This window comes from Scatophagus argus, chromosome 8 (genome assembly GCF_020382885.2).
Source record: "Scatophagus argus isolate fScaArg1 chromosome 8, fScaArg1.pri, whole genome shotgun sequence".
NCBI lineage: Eukaryota > Metazoa > Chordata > Actinopteri > Scatophagidae > Scatophagus > Scatophagus argus.
The window spans coordinates 19,196,104-19,221,201 of NC_058500.1; the positions used below are offsets into that span (position 1 = coordinate 19,196,104).

The 25,098-nt window shown below is 42.4% G+C and overlaps 1 protein-coding gene across 1 annotated transcript; it reads left to right on the forward strand.

Annotated features, from left to right (window-relative positions):
* Positions 1–396: 396 nt before the first annotated feature.
* epha2b (eph receptor A2 b) lies at positions 397–23,511 on the forward strand. Its single transcript, XM_046396735.1, has 17 exons — positions 397–589; positions 1,182–1,261; positions 2,832–3,480; positions 13,749–13,904; positions 14,279–14,611; positions 14,830–14,960; positions 15,316–15,487; positions 15,591–15,687; positions 16,377–16,432; positions 16,538–16,663; positions 17,348–17,533; positions 17,625–17,686; positions 17,868–18,077; positions 18,231–18,380; positions 18,493–18,686; positions 20,038–20,193; positions 21,570–23,511. The coding sequence occupies exons 1-17, from the start codon at positions 505–507 to the stop codon at positions 21,676–21,678; spliced, it is 2,952 nt and encodes a 983-aa protein (XP_046252691.1). The 5' UTR covers positions 397–504; the 3' UTR covers positions 21,679–23,511.
* The last annotated feature ends 1,587 nt before the right edge of the window (positions 23,512–25,098 follow it).

Here is a 25,098-nt window from a genome sequence, read left to right on the forward strand (position 1 = left end):
AATTCAGTTGATAACAGCTTGTTTGGACAGTTTGGTGCTCACTAACAATGGATCCATGCAGAGATGGTTGGTCTATGCTAAATATATCTATTTAAAAAATAGCTCAATGCTGTACTGTACCGGAAATTTCAGCTTGTGAAACTTGTCACAAACCGAAAAATATCCGACGGTCCCTGAAAGTTGCAAAAGTTTCTCATGGGCGACTGTCCCTACTCCACCCCCGTCTCTGAAACACACACACACCCCCTCTCTCTCTCTCTCTCTCTCTCTCTCTCTCACACACACACACACACACACACACACACACACACACACACACACACATTCCAGCAGGCGGAGTCTATGACGCGCTGTCCCGTTTGTGAATGGGCTGCAGAGAGTAGTGCTCACCTCTCAGAGCAGATCGCAGCCAAGCCAGGAGCGGAGGGAGAGAGAGAGAGCGAGAGAGAGAGAGCGAGAGAGAGAGAGAGAGAGAGAGAGAGAGAGGAAGGAAAAGTTTGCCAAATGGATTTCTTAGCTGGAGTTAGACCTTTATTATTTTCATATGTACTCATTAATGGTATACTAATTACATTACAGACTAAGGAAGGTGAGTGTCTTTTTCAAATAATTTCCTTAAAGTATTACCAATAAGTTTACCGGAGTCAAGCACGCGTGCCATGCGGGGAACCTCCTTAAAGAAACCCAGGAAACGCACTTTCTCTTCTTCCACAGTCTTCAGTCGTGTTTTACGAAAATGCTAGTTTTCTAAATTTCTTTGACGATGAGATTGAATATTGAATTAGTCGTAATTGTTTGATCTGAGAGTGTAGCCTGCATGTGCGCTGCTCCAAACTCTCTACGACCAGCAGGTGAATTGTGGAGTTTGTCAGTGCTGTGCGTTTCGGTAAAAATCTGTATCCAACTGGATTCGTTTTTCTTTATTTTTTTTTCTCCTTTTAACAGTCGGACAGTCTTTTTATTTTAAACCCATTAGTTTCACATTCAGATACACTCAAATTAGTTAGAATGTGTTAGTTTTGTTAATTACATCCTGTCAACTTTTGGGTTTATTATTCAGCTAATTTAAATGATTAAAATTTGCGGATATCTGTGTTTATTCTGAGAAATAGACATCAGTCTTTTCTGATTAGTTTAAAGGTTTATTCTCATCTATTGAATGCGTTCCCATGTCTCCACAGAGGTGCTTTTGGACATGAGGGCAACAGGAGGTGAACTGGGCTGGCTGACATGGCCCTTAGATCAAGGAGACAAGTCCGGGGTGAGTATCGCTCCATCTTCTCCTCCAGCTCCCACGTTTTGACTTGGAATTTGCCTCAGGACAAATTTGCATCAAGGAAATATACAGGAGGGGCCCGGCTGAACTGAGAGCCTCCATTGCAGAAGCATTTGACCATTTGACTTGTGTGGTTAGCTGTTAAGTAGGCTTGTATGTGTATATACATGTCAGGTTTCTATAAAATCAGGCAGTTAAGAGCCTAATCGTTGCACAGGTATGGATATGTGAAGGAGTTGTAGTGTCCTAACAGAAGTTGCCTTCAGAGCATGTCTGGACTACACCAAAACTTAGACAGACAGAATAGCTGCTAGCTCTGAACTGGGAATACTTGTGGCCTCTTGCGGTTTCAAGACTTCAGCTTCAGAATTGTATGTTAGAGTGCAATTAACTTTTAAAGTTTACAGCATGTGGTGCCTCTTTTTAGAGTGGGAGGGTTTTTAGATGGAGCCAACAAGTCAGAGTTACCTTCTTCTTAAAGCAGGGCAATACCTCTGTGTTCAGAGATGTGTCAAGTGAACAACTACATTATTACACCCAAATGCTGTGGTTATCTCCTAGCCAGTATACAGAAGACATGTGTGTCTCCTTTCATAATGTGGTTTCAAAGCAATTGATCAGTCAGGCTCATGCAAATTCACTGTAAATAACCTCATTCCTTGTGCTGATGCTCAAAGGCATGTGCAAATGTGCTGTTGACAGTGGCTCACTCAACCTCCTCTAAGAGACGAGGTTTCACTGCTTAAATAATCACTAAATACTTAGTTCTACTTTTTGCACTGTTAAAAACTAGGTGGTACATTATACTGGAAATATTTTTACTGCAGGCATTTTCTCTTCTAACTACAATCGCTTCTGACAATTATTATTTTAAGTTTTAAAAGCTCCTTATAAAAAATGTTCGCCGGCTGTTTAATAGAGGTGTCAGTTCTGCTGTTGTACATCAGGTTTATATGCAGAGGCACACACTCAGCCAACAAGGCACATTCCTTTAATTAATAACACTGTAGCTACTTGCAGAGAGCAAACCACAAGCACTGCCCCTGTGGGGGGGGCAGTTGTTCCTCTATATTCAAAGTTATAAAACATGCTGGTAATTTTTTCAAACATATTATTTGCAGCATTTAATGTGTGAGCTGCAGCGCTGTTTGGGGAGGAAGCCAACAGTAGCAACAGCATGTGAAATGCTCAACTGGAAATAATTTGGAATCTTTGCAATGTCAGAAATGCTTTCTCACGGAGTGCAGTCGTTGGGATTTGCTGTATTGTTATGTTGTAGACGCACATAACGTAGTTAGTTGCAGAAATGTGTTTTTGCTGTGAAGGACAGTTAAAATATTCAGGGGCTGTAATTAGCAACGCGGAGAGCCATGGGTTCCCTTACACACAGGCTGTTATTGTTTTACGGTTCAGATTACAGTGGTTGAACCCCATTGTGAAGCGTTATGGTGCCCTTTTATTTTTGCCTCCCTTATAGTCTTGGTACAGCTTAGGGGCTCCCCAGGGGTCAGTATGTGTACCTCTAACCTCGTTGGTTTGTGTGGTTTTGTTTTAGTGGGAGGTCGTTCAGAGGACCCTGAATGGCTCTCAGCTCTATACCTACTCTGTCTGCAATGTTGGAGAACGTGACCAGGACAACTGGCTGCGAACCACTTTCATCCAGCGGCGTCCATCGGCTTCACGGGTTTTTGTCGAACTCCAGTTTATCGTACGTGACTGCAACTCTTTTGATGGCGCCTCGCTGACCTGCAAGGAAACCTTCAACCTCTTCACATCTGAGTCAGATGCAGATGTGGGCACTACCTTCCGCAAGGGCCAGTTTAAGAAAGTTGCCACCATAGCGCCTGATGAGATCACCAGCAAAAATGAACTGCGCATCAACACTGAGACAAGAGTGGTGGAGAACCTGTCTCATAAAGGCTTCTACTTGGCTTTTCAAGACATTGGAGCCTGCATTGCTCTTCTCTCTGTTAGGGTCTACTACAAAACTTGCCCAGCCACAGTGAAGAGTCTTGCGTCCTTCCCTGAGACCGTGGCCGGAGGTGAGAACCAGGCACTGAGGGAAGTGAGCGGGGTGTGTGTGGATAATGCCATCAGCGAGCAGCTGCCTCGCATCTACTGCACTGTGGATGGGGAGTGGGTGGTACTAGTTGGACACTGCCAGTGCAAACCAGGCTATGAAGAAGTCAAAGATTCGTGTCAAGGTAAGGGCGTGCTCCTGAATCTTTGGTATCTGTAAGGTCTTTCTACCTTCAGGCATTTTGGCCTGTCTGGGTGTAAACCCAGGATGCACTTCCCATGATAGTGTGGTTTAAAAGAGACCATTTGGCATGAGTCACCATTTACCTTCATTTTAATTGCCCTATGTTGTAAAACAGGTCCATATATACAGACTGTGCATATTTATCATAGGTGTTATTATCATTGTTCAGTGGAATTCTCCCCTTGGCTAAGATGGCTTCTCTGCAATGGAAGGAATGCTCAGCCCTAGTTGTACATGCCCCGACATTATCCCTGACCTTGAACCAATACCTATAAAATTAGGAAATGTGATCTTGAGGTTCTGCGAGGCTTAAGTTGTATAGTCCTGTGGAAACTCTTGTACAAGCCTCATTCATTTAGCGGTGTTATAAAATAATACAATCCTTGTGTCAGCAAGAAAATGTGAACAGATCTTTATAGTGTTTTAGTTTGGTAACAGTCATGACTGACTTTGAAACCGCATATTTAAAAGTTGTGTAAAAGCTGTTTCATTAATCAGTCATAAGTCATGCTCAAACAGGTCACCTCTCACAACACTTAGTTTATAACTTACAGCCTGTTGCATCAGGTGATTTCCTTCTCTCTCTCATTATCATCTATTCTCTTATCTTGAAATGGGTGTGCTACCTAGTATAACCATAACCCAGTTCTTTGACTTTGTAGTTGTGCTGTAGTTGTGTTTTAAGTCCTGCAAAGAAGGATTTCATTGTTGTGGGAATGGCTGTCAGAGTGACTGAAAGTGATCAAAGAATCCAGGGGGCTACTGTACTTTGATGGATTAGCATCTTCAAGGCTGGTGAGGGGGAAAGGGAGGAGGCAGGAGGAAGCTTCTGAGCTTCACTGACTTTGTTCATCTCAAGCATCACAGGAGACAGAGGCCCTCCTCTTGTGAGTGGGCATGCTGACTATATGTTCCCTTGTCTGTCTTCCCCTCTACATCCATCCACTTCTCCCTCTTCCCCCTCTGTTTTCATAAATTTACTGAGCCTCAGCTTTGGGGTGTATTGTGTGTCTTCAGCAGTGTATGTGAATATACAACACAAGCTGACATGCAAGGGCCTGTTGAGATCTGTTCCATGACAGAACAACTTAAGACTCCCCTCTGCCATATTATTCCTCCTACTCCTAAACATGCGTGACCCGAAACACACACACACACAGGTAATCACACTAGAACACACGCCTTGGACTACTAAATCCACATGCAGGTTGTCTGTAATAGATTCCCTTTCTCACTTAGTTTCCATCCCATTGCCAAGTAAAAGTGATGAAGTTTTCTGTCAGTGCATCATTTTTATCTTTGCAAAAGTGCCAGGTAAGATGATTATGGGGGAGGCGGGGGAGGAGAGGCAGGAAGGAATGAAAGAAAAGTCATACAAAAGTGACAGAGAGGTTGTGTTTAGTGTAGGGGTGTGATTGTAAAACAGAGAGAGGTGAGGAATGGAATGTAAAGGTAGGAGAACAATGAAGTGCTGTGTTTCCCTGTGAGGCTGGAGGAGCCCACCTCCACCTCCTCTTTCCCCTAGGTTGGTACATTCCTGATCAGTTTGCTGAGGAGGAGCTTCTCCCAACATTACTCCGGACCTGTGGAATTCCCAGTGGGAAAGAGCAGCTCCGGGTCAGGCCCTCACATAAAAATAACCAAACAAAGAACCCCCCCCCCCAAAAAAAAGAACCACGAGATGAAGTCAAATGAGAGGTCGGAAGATGGAGGTGGAAATGAATCACAGGGTTGCATGGTGGGGCCAAGATGAATAGTTTGAAGGGCTTTAAGTGGAATCTCATACAGACACACAGTTAATCATTCTCCCCACTTCTTTCCTGTACTGTGTACTGTTGGGGGAGAAACCACAAAACTTCAATTGTGGTGTTTTTTCTTACTTAGGTTGAAAGTTTCCATGTTCAGTGATGTGTTCACTCAGTTTTATGACTCCCCTGTCCTATGGGACCTGTTAAAGTAGAAATTTGTGACTTTATCTGGTTTTTGTCTCTGTCTCCTCATCAGCGCTTACCGCTGTGGTGTTTTTGGCTTTGAGATCACTCGTCCGTGAAACTATGTTTTTAGGATCACTCTTTCCTGGAGTTCCCGGTTGAGGTTTCTGTAGGTGGCATGTGGTGCTCTTCTCTTGGTGGCCGTCATTGCTCATGTTAACTACAGAGTCCGTCTTTCGGACAAACTCTAAAGATAAAACACATCACTTCCTGTGCTGCAGAAACCTACCACAGTGTTTAAAGCGGCAAATGTAAAAGCTTTTATTAACTGGCTGTAAATCATATCAGTCAGCGGTAATGAGGCACAAAACGGCCTTGGGTTTTTTCTGAAAGCATTGCAGACTACTATAAAAGAAAATGATCTTGGCCCTCAGAGAACACAGGCAGTCAGTTATAAAATACATCTGAAACAGAGGAAGCACAAGGAAAGCTTCTCTCTGCGTCCATGGTTGTTACACAGTCCTCACTGATGAAGGCCTGATGCAGATGGACTTGCTTTTTGTTTGGTTGCAGCACAAGTTTGTATTATCATTATATGATTCAAAATACAAAATGAAACAAAATGCATTGTAAGTAAAAATCTTTCTTTGCTGTAAGAAGAATTAAAATTTTGCACTTGAGTAACATGTAAAAGATAAAATAAGTAAAAGTTCAAAATTTTACTTTGGTGTAAGTACAGAAGTAATTTTATAAGATTATTATTGTTGTTACTGATTAAATAACATATAAGCAGTATTTTAATGTAGCAGCTGGTTGAGGTGGAGATGATTTTAAATATAGGTAATAGCATAAGGTAGTGTCAATAATGAAGCACAGTAAGAGCACAAAGCTGCAGAAATTACTTCAAAACTACACTTAAGCAAAGTATTTGAGAACATATAGTTCTCAAAGTAAAATTATATTCAGTAACTATAATGATGGAGGCAGTTTTCAGTGTGTGACACCTGCTTTTAATCAGGGAGTTGTGATTTCAGACTCCTAAGTGAGAAAACAAGCATTCTTATTTTAAATTCTGCAGAAAACAAAATAGCAACTTTTTGCAAGTGGCTGGCTTTTAAATCCACAGCAGCACTGTGGGTTTGTGACTCATTGTTGACACTGACACAGTTTTCCTCCGTTCCCTATCACGCCCTTCCTTACCCATAATCCTTCCTGGCACAATAGAACAGCATACCGTGTGTCACCCCACAAAGGACCACAGGCTGCCCTGGCTGGTCCTCGGGATTGTGTATAACCGTCCAGGTCCACACCTCAGCAGCCACTCTAAAGCCTGGACCAGGCTTAATCCCACATCATGCTTGCACGATGTGGAATATTTGGACTGCTGAGGCCAGTTTTGGTGTCTTGATGAAAATGGCGCCTTGGTGGAACAACTGTCCACTGAGTTCCCGTAAAGTTATTATTCCTCTCGCCAGTGGTTCCAGTAAACTATTTTCTCTCTCCCCCTCCTTCCTTCTGTGTCCCTGTCTCTAAACTCATCCTCAGCTGATGTAACAGTTGGTGACTCAGTTGTAGTTGTGTTACTGTGCACTGTGATGAGTGATTTGTATGGGTAGTAATTGACTTGGGTGTGTTTGTGCTTTTTAAGTGAAGTAACTACTGGTTCTGCATGCTTTTTTGCCTTTGTGCAGTCTCTTTTGCTGTCCTCTACCTCTCCCCTCACATCCTGCTTGTCCCTGAAGAGACTTTCTATTTTAGCCTCAATTTTCCATCCCTCATTTTGGATTTATTTTACAGTTTTTATCTCAGCACACAGTTCCCTTCCCCATTTTGATGCAGTTTACTTAAGGGACATACTGTCCACTGGTGCACAAACTGTCTCAAGTATCACAAACTAACAAACAAAAAAAGTTTTTGTTGTGTTCTTGTTGTCCGTGAAATCACTGAGCAACTGTTGTTTTTGGCTGCTGTGCAGGTCATGAAAATGACACCAATAGAGTTTAAACATCCCGTTTCACACGGCCCTGATGGGTCTATTTAGACTATGCACAGTTCTCCTCTTTCTCACTGGTAAATACATTTGTCCAAGACTGACTTGTAAAGATAAATAGAGACTAAATTTGAACAACGCTGCCAATCAGAGAGTTCTCAGTGGAGAGACAGAGAAAAACAACTGGTCCTATTCACATGGTGGTTAAGGCGTAAACATTTAGTGAAGGTGAAATGTAAACTTAAGCTTTCAGTTTGTTTTTGTCTGTGAACTTTATGAAGGAAGTCAGGATTTGGAATGCTCAGTTGGAGAGCTAGAGATCAAGTGTTTCCAGCGGTGTTAAAATCTGCTCGTACCTGGAGCCAGCTGGTTCATCGCATCAAACCTTTTAAGACCAAAGTCTTGTGCAATTTCAGCTTATCCGATGGGGAGTATACAGCGAGACATGACACAGCACCACACCTCAAGATCTCAGGGTTTTGATTTAGGTGGCTTATGGTGGATTTCACACAATAAAATCATCTCATCGCTGCAGGATAATCCCCTCACTGATATTTTCTGCTCTACCGAATATCCTTGGCTCTTGCTCCCTGTAGCCATTCTCAGAAATTAAAAAAAAAGGGCTGTAAATTACCAACTTATCCAACAGCACTGCTCATTTTGATGCACAATCTGGATATAACCTCTCTTTTTCTTCCTCAGCGCTCGAAAGCCACCGTGATTACTTTGAATTTGTGAATTCCTCAGATCTCGTGCCAAGGTAACGTCTGCCTAGCGGGCTGAACTTGAGGGAGTTGGTTAGATAATGGGGGGACTCTGAAGACACTTTCAAGTGGTGTCATGCACCGTCTTGTTTGGCCACGTTTGGAGTGAAGAGAACACTGGCAATTACTGTGAACAAGATGACAGGAAATTAAGCCAAGAGGAGATCTTGCGGCCCCTATGAGTCTTTAATGTAGACTGGAGCAAATCGAACTGTTGTGGTTTTAATGAGCATGATCGGTGTGGTGGTTGAGCCTTTGAAGTGTCAGAATGTGTACAGCTGTTATATCAGATATGTCACCGTTCGGGTGCGCTGTGCACTGATAATCACGGCATTTTATTTTTGCCTGAAAAAATGTGATGACAACAAGCACATCATTAAAAACTTTAAAGCTGTCTTAACAGTTTCTTTATTTATCTGTTTTTGGCAACATGACAATAGAACAGCTCAGATAAGATCACCAAAAAGGTGAGATGACAAATGTTATGAGTAAGTTGACTTAGTCATCCAGTGGTCATAAAGCAACATATGGTTTCTTTTTGAGATTTATTTCAGTCAGAGTATAAGTAGAATATTCACTTTTCTTTCAGCTCTCTCTAAGCCTGCCAGATGTGTGGGGGTTTTTTTCAACTTGCTTCTAACAGTTGAGGGAGGCTAAAAAGTTTCAACTGCTAATTGTGCAGGTTCATTTCTACAAACAATGCAATTCACATCAGACATAGTCAACTGATTTATTGTCAATATATGTAAAAAGATTAGTTCAGCTTTAACCAGGTATTGTTTTCTTTTTTCTTTCAAATTTCAAGCAAAATGTGATTGTTGAGTTTTTTACAATGAAAAAACAGCAAACAGTGAAGTGAGTTTAAATGCAACCTCCTAATTTAGTTTCAAAAAGTCTGTCATGGGTCAAATATCTGAGCCTCAGCAATTCTTGGTGTTTTCAGTGTGTGTTGGTTGTGTTAGGGAGGTTGGAACACATTTCCTCTTGGTGACATTCCTGAGCCTGAAGGCTGTGTGTGTTTGTGTGTGTGTGTGTGCTGTGCTGTGCTGTGCTGTGCTGGGGGAGTCCAGAGCAATGTGAAGCACATTGTATTGTATTGCTGGTGTGTGAGGTCAGCACTTTCCTTCCCCCTTGTCAGTCAGTCAACCCCCCCCAGCACAACACAGTACCCACCCACCCTTCACTGCTAACAGGACGAGCCCACAGCGGAAACCGGAGGTCACCTAATCCCTCAGTGACTCCCCGACACGTTGGCTCAGGGCTTTCTATTGTCGCTCCATGCTGAGCGGCCTCGCTCAGCCACTTTCTATTTTGTTGTCCTGCCCGATAGCTCATTTTGTTTATTGGTGCATTTGGTCACATTTTGGCTCCTTCCCCTGACCAGGAAGCAGACGGCTGCTGGCATGCAGTGTTTGACATTTTGGCTCGGTGTTGTGTTTGCCACCTGGCTGTCTGGATTTGACCATCAGTGTGAAGTAAAGCAGCCATGAACGTGGTCCAATTGAGGCCTCTGTAAGCTATGACTTTCGTGTAAGCTGGGATCAGTTTCTTCAGAGTGTCTGCTTTATTTGAGACCATGTTGAGTATATATTGTACTTCCTTGACTACATTTTTCTCTCCCTGTATCCGTGAGTGGACAGAGGTAGAGAGAGGAGAAAGGGGATCATTGAATTTATTGTGTTTGTTAACAACCCCAGATGAAAGCCCGAGTGCAATTGTAAAACAGATGTAATGCCCTTACAGCTGCTCCATTGCTCAGCTAATCCTTTTGACTAATGCCTCTCTCAGTCCCACATGCACACACTTCCATCAGCCCCTACACCTTTACAGCCTCCTGCCTCTGACCCCCCACCTCAGTGACCCCTGGCTCATGTTACCAGCTCACCTCCCCCATCAGAGACTCCCATTGTTCCACCACAACTCAGCTCCCCCAAAATGCTAATGACATGTTGTCACTCTACATACAAACAAAATGACATGACATATTGCAATTATGGGTCTGACCAACTCAGGAATGAAAATAGGGGGGTGGGGAGAAGTTAAGTAGATGAGGGTAGAGACAAAGTGACGACTCACTTGGCTCCAGATTTATTTGGGGATCTGCCCTGATAAAGATCTAGACATTGTATTTATTTCTTACAGATTTATTTTTCCAAGATGTTTTCTGTTCACTGGCCATACTTCTGAATTTAACCTCCATCCTCATGAGACAAGCCAGCGTCTGCCGCTCCAGCTTTTTCGCCCTCCTCCTCCTCCTCCTCCCTCCTCCTCCTCGTCCCTCTGAGCATGTGTTTGTTTTACTTGGCCAATGACTCCCTGTAAGCCATACACAGTTTAACTCACATCTACCCTGAGGCAGACATGACCTTTCTGCCTTTTAAAAGCCCAGGCGCTAGACTCGATTGTGGGGGCCCCCCTACCACTTACTCCTAAAGTCCTGAGGGCAATTTCTGTTGTCAAGCCACCATGTTACCCCATTCATCCATCTATCCGACCATACATTCATCACTGTCGCCATCTCATCCATCTTAACTTCTGCCGACAAACCGGGAGGCCCTTGGGGGCTCCTACTCCAGAGCCACTCGGGCTCCCAGAATGTAACAGGCCCATGCACTCACTCTCAATAAACAAACACAGAGCCACTCAAGGCACACGGGACCTCTCAAATGACAAACAGTTCTTTGCTCTGTAGCAATAAGAAGGGAAAAAATGGTCGTCTAAGTTTGTCAGATGTTTCAACTTAGAGGAGGCTGAGAGACTTTTGTTTATGAGAGTGAAAGCGTTCATCTCAGAAGGCCCCCCCCCCTTGGGTTTAGTGCCCACGTTCATGTTGGGTCAACACAGTTGGGCTTCCTTTACAGTTATTATTCTATCTCTGGGCTCTGGTAGTCTCAGCACCGGTCCGTCATTTGGTCACGCTCCCCTATGTTTCCATGCTTTGATTGGCTGCTTTAGGAAGGAAGGCTGCATCAGCCTCACACTTCCTGCTTCCTGTTGTGTCCAGCAACAATCCAAGGTCTCTCTCCACCTTCTCCATGGAACCAAGAGGTTTCCTTTCACCGGAATTTTTTGTCGAGGAATCCACTTGTTAAATACCTCAGCAGAGAGTCATCTAGTTTCATTTGCTGGTGTCGTGACTCATATGTTCAAGACACACAAACTCTTTCACCTTTGTAATAGAGAACTGAGGCTGAAAACTAAAGCTGCAGTGAAGGCACTCTGCTACAGGCCTCCTGTTGGGTGGTGTGCACTGGAATGCATCTTGATTATAGAGGCGGCTCACAGTATAAGGCCATCATCTCCACAGACCTGACCACGATGCATTGCAGTCTGCACTGTTGCGCCAAAAAGAGGCTAGTCCTCCTCTATTCAGTTGCCATGTGGCATTTCGGCTATTCCCATCTGTAGTGCTTGTATGTGTGTGTGTGTATGTTTTTTCTTTCAGTACTTGAATGGCATGGCATTCTCCTTGCCTGCTGGTCAGCGGTGAATAGCAATGTTAATGGGTTAGCTGGCAGTCTTTTTAGTGAGGACTGGGAGGAGAGAAAGGAGGGGAGGAAGGAATTCGAGGATTACGAGGAGGAGAGGTAGGGGGATGAATTGGAGTTTGAGGCAGCAGCTGTTCCCCCTTCTCAATGGAAGAGTTCGCCCCGGTCTGTCTCTTTTCTTTCTCCCGTCTTTTCTTCAGTCCTCAGCAGGATACAGTATTCCTCTTTTTCATTCTTGAACCTTCTGTTCCTTCGTAGCACCTTTCTTCTGCCTCACCCAACCTTTGCCTTGCTTGCGTTAATGAGTAGCAGTGGCTGTTAGTGAAACAGCTGGCTGAGACACTGAGGAGATGCTATCTTGAGGGGAAGATTGAGTAACAACCAAGCCTACTGGACAGACTTATAAATTCTTGTCATGCTGAGTGTGTTTCTTTCCACCATTGTTGCCATGCTCTTCTGTTAATACTCACCTCTTCACAGCAGCTCTGCCACAACTTGGTCAACTGCAATAGAAAAAGCTTGATGACTCGAAGAGAAACTCATGAGTAAATTCCCTTGACACAGACTTAAATGGAGCGAGAGCCGTGTGCTTTTTGTCTTGTGTCTTCCAAATGAACTTCATTCAAATGAACCACAGCCATAGAGCAAGACAGTGACTCTAAGTGAATTTGATATGGTCTTTGTCCTTGGGTCTGCTTTTCAACTTGCTTCTGTTGGAATCTGACATTGAAACTGAGTGTTTGCCTTTGACTTAATGTTTCATTGCTTTGCTCCGGTCACTGGCATGATCTTCAATCTCCTCCACATGCTCCTTTCCACTGGCTATAATGTCCCCTCGGTACCTTGTCTGATGTCTCTCGTTATATTTTTCTTTTCCATTTTTTCTATCTTTTCCTCTGGCGTCTTTCTTTTCTTTTGTCCTTTGGCCCACATGTTGCCTCTCATTTGCATTGTCAAAATCTTATGACGTCTGTCATGAGCTATTTAAACACTCAAGGCAAATTAGTTGGAATTAAGAAAGGAAATGTGTGTGTGTGTGTGTTGCTGAATTGACTTGGCAGAAGGACATGAACAGGTGACAGGCAGCAGACATAATCCCTCTTCTGATGTCAGATTTACTCGTGGACCATGGGTGTGCTTTACATACATGTACGTGTATTTTGTACATACATATGGGTGTGGGTGCATGTGTGCAATGCATACATGAACGTGTGTGTGTGTGTGTGTAGATAAATGTGTGATGGTGTGAGGACATGGGCAACAGCCGTTGGAATGCTCTTGCAGAGTTAAAGGGGGGCCGTCTCATTTTCACGTGCCTTTATGGTGGACTCTCTCCAAAATTTCACACCATATCAAGTTCATATTTCACCGCTGCTACACACAGTTGGATCCTCTACCTGTATTTCTTTATTCCAACTTGGATGTGTGAAATTTGGTGTCATCTTATCTAGGCGATACAGTTTCAAAAGTCTGCCTGTGGGTGTCTGGCAGCAAAAGTTTAATAGACTGTTGAGTGCAAACGGAAGCTATGCTTTGGGCCGCTTCACTTCTATTTCTTGGCGCTTTCCTGATTTTTGATGCCTTTATTTCTGACCGACTTGCTGTCGTGGAATGTAGCATGACCGGTTGTATTTGTTGAAAGACAGTAAGAAAGCAGCATCAGAGGGGGGTTGGAGCTTGAAACACGAATGAGTAGGAGTGCCGGCTAGGCAGGGAGTCTGCGTTTTTGTTTTAGGGTTGGGCCGATGTGTGCAACGTCTCAGCTGGAATGGATAGTGTTTTAATGAGTAGAGTCAACACTGTGCAGAGCCTTGCCTCTGTTTTCCCTCTCATATCTCTGTTACTTGTTCAAATTTGACCTTTATCCTTGACATAATAACATGTCCACTCAACTGTCCTGTGTTGCATGTCAAGTGAAAAGTTTACAGCATTACTGATCTTTCAGAGAGGCTTTAATGATCTGGAGGAACTGGCTATGGGATGCCTGAAGTCACTATTGTTCACTTGCTCACGCACATGTCTTTTTGTGTTTGTAGAATGTCAGGCAGGCTTCTTCAAAGCAGCAGCATCCGGTGAGAAGTGTGAGCCGTGCCCTGACAACACCCAGAGGCTGACCTCTGGAGCATTGCTTTGTGAATGCATGGATGGCTTCTACCGGGCCCCAACTGACCCCCCTACTGGACCCTGCTCTGGTAAAAAGTCTTAAGGAAAACTTCAATTAAGAAAAATTGGAAATGTTAGCTGTCAGTAATTTCCATCTTTTACTTACCCAGTGCAAACTTAGACAGTGACTTTTGTTTAAATTCTACAAGATGTTGGAGAAGTAAATAATATTTTTTTAGTACACTTGCTGTCCCTGCACATATTATACATATGATTTAAAGCACCATGGCTTCTGATATTGGAGGTGTGAGTTTAGATCTCGCATCTAGGATGTAATTTCAAATATCAGATTTCGGAATTTCATAGCCTGTTAATTGTTTCTGTCATTGCAGAAAAGAGTGCTACACATTTTGCTCTCTTCTATCTAACATTCCATATCTTATTCCAATCATGGGTTCATCAGGCCTCCCCTCTGCCCCACAAGACCTTGTGGCCACCACCACCACCTCTGGAAAACTCCTCCTCTCCTGGAGCCCGCCTGAAGACACTGGTGGTCGAAGCGACATCACATACAGTATTGAGTGCCAGCGCTGTGAAGGAACTGTGTGCCAGTCCTGTGGAGAGAAAATCCGGTATGAGCCGGCCAGCACAGGCCTGACTGACACCAAGGTTTTAGTGAGCGAGTTGGATGCTCACCTCAACTACACCTTCACTGTGGAGGCACATAGCGGTGTGTCGCTGTTCTCTAATAGGCCACCATCCACCAGTGCTCTGACTACTTCTCTGCTCTACACAGGTGTGTGCTGCTGATAAAAGGCTATGGAGTTATGCTATCTGTGTTACAGTAATGATAGATGCTATCTGTGAGGCAATGACAGCTCTGCAAGAGGAACTGAGCTGAAGCACTGAGATGTACTCTCAGATTATGAGTAGAGACTGCAACTGCATTTCTCATATTTATTGAGATTTTTACATTTCAAAGACACTGAAATAAACTCTACCCTCTGTCCTCAGATCCCCCCAAGATTACCACGATGCGATTGGTTGAGAGAACCTCCACAAGCTTGTCCCTCTCCTGGGATGTATCCCCTAGACCACGGGTCCAATCCCGGCCAATCCGCTATGAACTTACCTACCGCAAGAAGGTGTGTGATTCTCGTTTTGTGTTGTAATAAAAGAGTTAATTGTATATATATTGTTCCACATTTACCAATGTACAATTTTAAAACTATTTGATTTAAATAACACAAGGATAGCCATCATTTTAAACTCAGATCTGAAGGTCATCACAAAATAAACATGAATGTCTTCAGCAAAAAAAAAAAAAATCCCAGTCCCAGTACAGTCCCAGATCCCAGTACTGACCATGTTACAGGCGGGAGCACATGCTAAAAATCCAAATTCATCCCACTAACACAAAAGCTAAAACTGAATTTGTGGCTTCCAACTTCAGTAACAGTAACATTGGTTCTTTTTACTGAATTTCACCATGTGTTGCAGGATGATAATCTGGATGTGACTACGTATGTCGTGCTCAAACTTGAGAAGAATTCTGTACAGATCAGTGAGCTGGCCCCAGGCACAGCCTACCTGTTCAGAGTGCAAGCCCTCACCAGTGACGGCAGCCCTCCAGGCTCCAGCATAGAGGAACAGTTTGAGACCTTGATTGAAGGTACAGAGCAGAATCATTCATGGAAAAAAAAGTTTCCCATTTTTTGTTAAAGAAAACAATTTCTCTGATATGATCCTCTGTCTTCTTTACTTGACGTTTCCAGTGCACCCTCACAACAACACAGCAGTCATCTTTGGCGCAGCAGTTGGAGGAGCAGCCATGTTGTTCATGGTGGTCGTGGTCCTGTTCCTACGCAGACGGTCAGTAACTGCGACCCTCTGCTGCTCTCCCTGTCTGTCAGTCCTCTTAATCAGTCAGAATGCGCCCTCCTTCTGCTCTCATTCTTTTGCCTTTCCTTTCTGAGGCCTTCAAATGGCCTTTGCATTCACTCTCTCCTCACCTCTCTCTTTCTCTCATCCTTTAGCCAACTTTCTCTTTCTCTTTATCTGGACTTGTATCCCAGCACTCACCAGGGAAGAATTTGCGTTGAATGCTCCCTGTCATTCCTCAATAGTTATATTCTAGTGAGTGTTGGGGCCTTTGAAAGGAAATTGGTCCGGGGTGGTATATTGTTGATGATAAGAGGCGCTTGGTTCCCTCTGTACCAGACCACATGCTCTTTGTAAAGGTGACCTGTGCCTGTGCTGTAGCAGACTGTAGCCCGTCTGTCCACATCCCTCCCGACTGCTTGTCTCCCTTTCAGTCTTTAAATCGGCTTGGCAAACACAGTCTATCATCAGCCTTTATCAAAAGACTGCTTCTGTAAGAATGGACACATTGCGCTAGTGTTGGTACTCTTTTGAATTGCTTTAGCACATCTTGAAAAATGATTACAAAGGTTGCTGTGTGCTATTGATATTAAAGCAGGCAAATGGAATAAACACAAAAGTCTGTTATGTCTTTCAAAGTGGTATATTAATTTGCCAATTGGTTTTATCTTTTTATTCAGGAAAAGAAACTCTCATACCCGGCAAGGACCAGAGGACACCTACTTTTCCAGCTCAGGTGGAGAGAAAAAAATCTTTTTCATCTCTTTACTTCTTTACTTAACCTTATTCTATCTGTTTTATTAATTTTTTAACGTCATATATTTTTTTCTATTTCTCACAGAGCAACTGAAGCCTCTGAAGACCTATGTGGATCCACACACATATGAGGACCCCAACACAGCCATCCTGAAGTTTGCCACTGAAATCCACCCTAGCCACATAACCAAACAGAAAGTGATTGGAGCTGGTGAGTGACATCTCTGCTGAGACAATTTGCTGTGGGCCTTAACTCTGAGATGTTGAAAGATTTTTCCAATCCCCAAATTCACTGTTTATATGGTGTGTTTTCCACAGCTTAACAGGCTGAGTGACAGTGGTTGCTTTAGTGAGATTAACATCTATCTGGCTGAATTCTCAAACAACAAGTTAAGACATATTGTTGTGTGGCAACTCTTGGCTGTGGGATCTGTGTGCATTGGCTCAACTTGACTTGAACAATTACACAAAGAAAGTGTTGCAGAAACAGTGTTTTGGAAGTATTTCAGGGCACCTTCCCTGGGCTCTGCCTAAATTTTTCATACATAATGCGTTTATTCAACTGTGACCACCTTTACCCTTTGAACCAACAGATTTTTTCAATATACACCCCCTCCCCAGTTCCCACGACCGTGGCCCCCATTTCTCCTCATGTGACAGCTGATTCCCATGCTTCTTCACCACAGGCTATTCACTAGTTATACAACTCTCTCTCAACACCCAGGCAGAACACACCTCTGTGAGAGAGCCTCAGGCCAAACAGCCGCAGAGACTTCCTTATTTTCACTCTGTTGCACAGCAAACCCCCTGGAGCTAGAAACTTGAGAAAACATATCAAATACATGTGATATCCGTTTTCTAAATCAATTGTCCCATTGATGTTATTTTCCTGCAGGGGAGTTTGGCGAGGTGTATCGTGGCATTCTGAAGGTGCCGGGGAGGAAAGAGGTGGCAGTAGCTATTAAGACCCTGAAGCCCGGGTACACAGAGAAACAGAGGCAGGACTTTCTAAGTGAGGCCTCCATCATGGGCCAATTCTCCCACCAGAACATTATTCGCCTAGAAGGGGTCATCACCAAATGTAAGGATTTCTGACTTCTGTGATTTCTTTCTTTTTTTTTTCAAGCATATAATTTATATATAATTTTTTTTGTGTGTGTGTGTGTGTACAGTCAAACATGCCATGATTGTGACTGAATACATGGAGAATGGAGCACTGGACAGGTACCTTAAGGTAAGTCTACATATACCAATATTCAGCCACAATGATGATTCACAAGATTTGTAAATTGGAAAACTGATCTAATTTGGAGATATAGTTCTGGACCACAAGGTTTGTACTGGACTGTCTTGTCATGTTTCTTCTTTTTAAATCACAAAACTAAATTAATGTGTGTTCATTTTCCCACCATCAGGATCACGATGGTGAGTTTGCCTCCTTTCAGCTGGTGGGCATGCTGCGTGGCATTGCTGCAGGCATGAAATACCTCTCTGACATGAGCTATGTTCACCGTGACCTTGCTGCCCGCAACATCCTCGTCAACAACACCCTGGAGTGTAAAGTGTCAGATTTTGGCCTGTCTCGGGTGCTGGAGGATGATCCTGAGGGAACATACACCACAAGTGTAAGTAAATATGGGACTTCCTTTAACCAAAATTTAGTCATGCCAGTGAAAGGTACAGCATGATGTCTGAGGGCAGCAACATTGCTTGTAAGATTCTGCAGACCTTTTTTCTGTTTGTCTCTAATTCAAAGTTTTTTTTTTCTTCCTGAAAAGGGAGGCAAGATCCCCATTCGCTGGACAGCTCCAGAGGCAATAGCATATAGAAAGTTCACCTCAGCTAGCGATGTGTGGAGTTTTGGCATCGTCATGTGGGAGGTGATGGCCTTTGGCGAAAGGCCTTACTGGGACATGAGTAACCATGAAGTAAGTTTCAGTGATTACGGTTTCCTTTTCTTTGAACTTTGAACTTTAAACTCGTATATTAACCCTATCAGTGAGAGGAAATCTGATTAGTCACCTGAAAAACCTCTTGCAGGTGATGAAGGCTATCAATGAGGCTTTCAGGCTACCGGCACCGATGGACTGTCCCTCAGCTGTTTACCAGCTCATGTTGCAGTGCTGGCTCCAGGATCGCTCCAAGAGGCCACGCTTTGGAGACATCGTGAACCTGCTGGACAAGCTGCTGCGAAGCCCAGACTCTCTGAAGCCAATCGCAGACTTTGACCCACGGTAAGATTTATTTACGTACTGGACTCAAGGCTTGACATGAATACTTTTCCAGTGCTGACACTTCAAAAATGGCCATGATCAGCAACAAGTTTTTGGAAACAACTCTGTAATAACAGAATTTAAAGTACTTATAATATAACTTTCATTTTCAGTGTCATTCTACTGAGTCCTATTGTACTCTTTATGCAAACTTTGAGTTTCCTTTCTGGTTGATGTTATCTGCTATCTAAGGAGCATAAAACCTTGATAATATGCACCCAAAGTAAAGAAGCAGAACTTTTCTCAACATTAGAAAGATCTCTGTTAGCTTAAAAAGAAACAAGAGTATTTTTGAAGAGTGTCCACAGCCTGACTTTACTCACAGAAGACTTAACTGTTGAGACCTGGCTTTAAAAATGAAAGACTTGACATGAAAGTCTAATGTTGTCATGTAAAACCTCTATATTAAATTGCCTGTGCATCAAAGGAACTTGAGCTTTGCCAAAACACTATCAACAGCTCTGATAGGAACATTTTTAAAAACTAAAATGTCATTTCAAAGGTCAGCATCCACAGAGCATTTTAATTCTGAAGATTTGTTCCCCCAGTCAATTGAAGTTTGTCTTTGAACTTACTTTACAAGAATTGATATTCTTGCATTTTCATTTTTGCCTTTTTAAGACAGTTCACAGTAGAGAGAAAGAGACAACGGAAACAAGGGGACAGAAAAAGGGGTATGACATGCAGGACATGTAATCAAATCAGGACGTTGTAGTATTTTCATATCATCTCTTTCTCACGCTAGTCTTCACATGAACTTCTCATGGCTGACAAAACATGATTTGGACATTTCTTACCTGACTTGATATCTGATTTGGACTTATCTTCGCTGACCTAAGGCTGGAGTTGGACTTGTTTTTAAACCTCTTCTTTAAAACGCTTTGGCAACAGCTCCCCATTTAGTACAAGTTAAAAAGGGGCTGTGTGTTTCAAGTAGTTTCAGGAAGAAAAGGGAATGGCTTTAAGATGTTTCACTTAAACCATTAAGAGGACACACTGACACCTTGCCTGCCTAGCTAATGAAAGCAGTGTGTGTACATTCCTGGCAGGGGATTACTCAAGCTCAGTTGTATGTGATTGCGTGCATGAATGCATATTTTCCCTTTTGTGAGGGAGCATTAAAGCCAGAAATAGTGAGAAAGGACAAAAGGCTGCCGTGCTCATGTCTTAATTGGCTCTCACCCTGACTGCTCCAACTGGTTTTTATCACTAACGGGTTTCCTGTACGATAATTACAGCTCTCAGTTATCTGCCTTTGTTGTGGAAACCCTGTTGATTATTATCATTTGGATCTACTTTTCTTAACTTGCAGCGTATCTATCCGCCTGCCAAGCACCAGTGGCTCAGATGGTTCCCCCTTCAGGTCAGTGTCTGAGTGGCTGGAGTCCATCAAGATGAGTCAATACATTGAGAACTTCACCTGTGCTGGGGTCGTCACCATGGACCAGGTCCTGCAGATGAAGAACGAGTAAGTGGGAGATGATTATTTGGAAACACACCGCATAATAAGTTCAGATCTATTTATTTCTTATGTTTCTGGCAAAGGAGAGGACCATTTTGTTGTCAAATTATGCGATGAATTAAAACCAAACATGACTTAAAGATGTTTTTCCTTCCAAGATGAAGTCTGTTATGAACTTCCTCAAACAGCATTTGTTTTCCTAAAAATTCTCTTTACCAGCCAGCAAAATAGTTTGCGCACAATATATTCTCCAACCTCAGTTATAACTAGAGAAATGTTTGAGATGGAAAAAGCAATGGAGGGAAGAAGAAGGAGTGGGCTCATTTGTGGTAGACTGGTGGTGGTGGCTTGTGGTTGCCGCAGTCCTTATGCTTCTTGCCTTGCTCCATTCTTTCTCTCATCCCTCTGTTCACCCACACACACTCACTGCCCAGCACTTTTGCTAGATCCCCCCGAAAAAACCACTAGTTTTGCCTGCTAAGGGCAAAGGCCTTTTGTGGCTTCTTCAACATTAAAGGAGGGAAGGGAAAAGAGAGACCAGTCTGTGGGAGTAACTAGAGGAGATTAAGGAACTGAAATAGATGGACGAGATTTAAAGCCCCATAGTCGGCACATTTGTACTTCTAGAAAGATTGAAGAGGTGGGTTGAGCATTTACCCCCTGAACATAACCCAGGGTAGTTTAAGGTACTTGGCTCATTGCAGATGAGTAAGGACACTGAGGGGGGAATTGAATGAGACTGAAACCGAATCTTTTGGGTAAAAGGATGTAGTGAAGCACGTAAAATGAGGTTATTTTGAGGCAACAATGCCATGCTATACATGTCTCATTTGGTCTCACCTTGTGATTTAGGAAGATGGGCAGACTGTAAAACAGCCGACAAACCCTTTTGAAATATTTGTCATACTGAATGGTGTGATTTTGTGGCCCCATGTTTCCATCTCAGGGCATCTGGTAGCACTCTTGGAAAACCAGCAGTTATTTACAACCCACCCTCTGCTTGCCAGACAAGTGACTCATGGTCAACAGGGAGAATCCTCATTAAGTAATTAAGACTGTGATTAAGGCTTTGACTTCAGACTGCTGTGTTATGGGGGTGGGGGGATGCTTGTGAAGAACGAAAACCCCAGTATTTTTCCTTTAATGTCTGGAAGATCTCAGCAGATTACTAACTTGGAACACAACCCATCTTGCTGTACGGGTTCAGCAATCAAGCTAGACATGAATGGAGTCAGATTGCATTTTGTCACGTTTGATGAATGAGTATTTACTACAAGTCTTGAGAGGCGTGAAAGATGTGTGTTTTCAGTGTTGGAGCAAATCCAAAGTGTAAATCCATGAGCATCTTTTCTTATATTCTGTCCTATCTCTGTCCTTTACAGGGATATTAAGAACATCGGGGTGAGGCTGCCTGGCCATTTGAAAAGAATTGCCTACAGCATCTTGGGTTTAAAAGACCAAACCAGCACCTTGAGTGTGTTTGCAGTGTGATTATGACAACAAAGGGAATTAAATTCGGGCACTGAAACAGGCAGCCCTTTGAACTCTAAGCTGAGCTGGAGCAAAACTGCATGGACGGCTTTGGATCGGCAGGACCAACAGAACTGTGCCATCCTTTGGGGCCGACTGAATCAGACTGACTTACTGTACATTTTTGATTTCTTCATCTTATCCACACAGGAACTGAGAAAATATACAACAATACAATAGATGTATCAAGTAGACTCTGTATATTTAGATGTCTATTTTTATTATCCATGTCTTCTGTACAGATACAATTCATTGCTCATGCATTTATTTTTTTTTCTTCATTTTGCATTCCTTCTTCATAAAATTCAACAATCAAGCCAGGTCTGGGAACGACTTCAGAATTGCACCATGATTTTGTTGTAGCAATTATTAAACAAACAAGGGAAGCACAGTAAGTGTGATCGTATGGGACAATGAAGTCCAGCAATGGCTCAGGTTGGGGTTGGTGCTGATGTCATGGCATCTTCCTTTAATTGGCACTTTGGCCCATTTACTGGACCAATAAGGATGGAGTGTCGAGAGGGCTGGAACGAGCTTGAGTTGGCCAAGCTAAGTTGAAGAGATGGTGTTGTTCAGGTGTATAAACACAGATGGACTTGGTGTGTTTTCTGGCCTTCTGCTGGCTTTGTGCCATAATTAAGCTATCATCATATAAGTGATGTTATATGAAAAGAGAAGAGATATATGAGGTACTGTGTGTGTACAGGTTAACTTGTTTTTTTTTCTTAACATTTGGGCAATTACCAAAAAACATTGGGATGGAAACTAATGTAGCACTTGGATCTGAGAATCTCATTATCGTGCTTTTTCTCAGAAAGGACTTTTATACACAAAATCCTGAACAAAATGATACTGAAGTGAGAAAGCATGTGAATTCGATCACAATGCAATTCAACTGTATGTAGCGTGCCTGTAATGAGGAGTGAGAGGGTGCAGTTTGGCAAAATGCAAGTGCCCTGAAAAAAAAGATTTCATTATGATGAGTCACGTATTGCTTGAGATGTTTTCATACTTAGAATTAATTTGGTTTGCAATTTCAATGTCTCAATTAGTTTTTGCAGAAGCCACACAAATATTCATTCATATTTCTGTTGGTTTGATGTTGACGGGATGAAATTATATGCTTTGACAATTTAGAGCTCGACTTGTTGAAAGTTTTAACATTTTAAAGTGCCTGTTTGTGGAACATTAGCAGGAGTTTGCTTCTGTCTGCTTTAACGGAGCAGCTCTGCAGTGTAGTGGGAAGTGTGTGTGGACAGTTCCCCCAGGGCTCTCAGTTGATGACTGCAAATCATTGTGTTACTGATGTACACCTTCCTTTACTTGAATTTTTACTGTATTTTCAAATGTATCTATGATTCTGTTGTAGCTGATAGATCCATCTTTGGAAAAGGGATTTTTATAATTCTTACTCTGGTTTACTGGTTGCAATTACATTTAAATACATTTTGTATGATTTCACTGTTTACCATATTACCAAACTGATTATTTTTCTAAGTACAGATCATTTTCCAAAGCAACATCTCCTACTTTTGCTGGCTTTCCAAACATTTTGAAAGTTCCTTCAGCAAGTCCTTCCTTTTTGCTTGTTGTTTTATACTGTATTTAATAGCTTATTTATTTTTTACTTTTATTTATTTATACTGATAAACACTGAGCTGGAATTATAATTGAAGGTTGTTCACTTGTTCTCAACAATAAAAAAAACCTCTAATGTCCTGCTTTTATTCCTGATTTATTCAAACCTGAGATTGTCTTCCTTGCATTTGTGGAGTAATAAAGTCTTAAATTGAATTTGGCAAAGTCTGCTGTATGATTGACATAAAGCAGAGCAGGGGAATGCTTCATTTGTTTTAAACAGTGCCAGGATGTCAGGATGTTTATACTTCCACCTGGATATCCTTATAACACTACTGGGTGGCTTAATGCCATAATTAGAATTTGTAATAAACATGTGAGTGCATGCACTCTCTCTCACACACACTTGTTTTTTTTTTGTTTGTTTTGTTTGTTTTTGTTTTATTTGTTTGTTTTTTCTAACATTAAAGCAAGTCTTCACTCTAATATTTCATGATTTCTGTTATGGGGACTTGACTTTGTAAACAGACTTTTGTCCCCACAACAACAGGACACACACGCACACACAGGCAGCACATCAACATTTCTCTGTCAGCACCTTCTGACACCGTTTTATCAGCTTTGTGTTGTCTAATCAAATCAACCACATATCAAAGCGTGAGATGAAACTAAATCTGAAAAGCTCAAATTTAGCTCTGATGTTTGTATATATTAAAAAGAGATCAAACTGTCACCTGCCTTTTGATTACTCTGGCCTTGGGAAATGACCTGTTGTGTGACAACACATTTCCTTCTCCCATGAACTCCTCTGTTATGTTACAGTTGAAGTTGAATGTCAGAAATTCTGCCCTCCTACTACTCCTACACTAAACACAGTGGAACGGTCCTTTACATTGGAATTTTGAGTGTCAATCAAAGGGCAATAAATGTGAATGTGAAATTTTTTAGATACAGATATCTGACATAAATATAGCACATTCATCTCACTACATTTTTGACTGGGTGGTCAAAACTGCATAAACAAGAACCAAGATGTAATAAACCAGAATTACCCTTTAAATCCCAAGGATTTCCACTGTATAGGAAATGTCAGTAGTCAAACTTGCATGCCTGAACTTAACCACAGAGAACACGCACATAAACTTGAAGCAATGCCAGCTTCTCTCTTTATCTATTCACATATAATTTTCCCAACATTAAACCAGAGGTCGGAAATTTTCCCTTTTTTAGTACATTGATAGGAATGCAGCATAGTCGTGGGCAAGAAGGAAAGCATGTAAATGTTGCCTCAGTTAGCTTCTCAGAGTGAACTGCACCTGCTAAGGACAAAAATGCAAATAAAATGTAAATATTCTCAACAAAGAATTTAGCAAGTCCAAACATGCCCCATGCTCACTTTCTGCTTCACCTTGACAGATCCACTTCGCCTTATCTCACTCACTCTGACCTTGCTGTGGCAGGGAAGTCCCAGGCGCCACACATTTTGAAAATAATCAGCTTTGGTTGATTGATGCAAGTGACAAAGCCTTAAATACATTCCAAAGATAAGAGACACGCACAAGAAAGAGGAATGTCAATATTTAGTTATTGAATTAATCTGCGGGTCAACAGAGAACTAGCAAGAAAAAAAAAGCAACACAGATGGAGCATGGGAACTTGGATCTGACATTAAATCCCTCATGAATCTTTGTCCTTGACTTCCAGCTGGCTTTATTAATACCTCTGTTACAACTGACGGGATGCCTAGAAATAGTCTTAGCTTTGCGTGGTGACCGTAAACCGAGAAAGTCCTGCACTATTTTC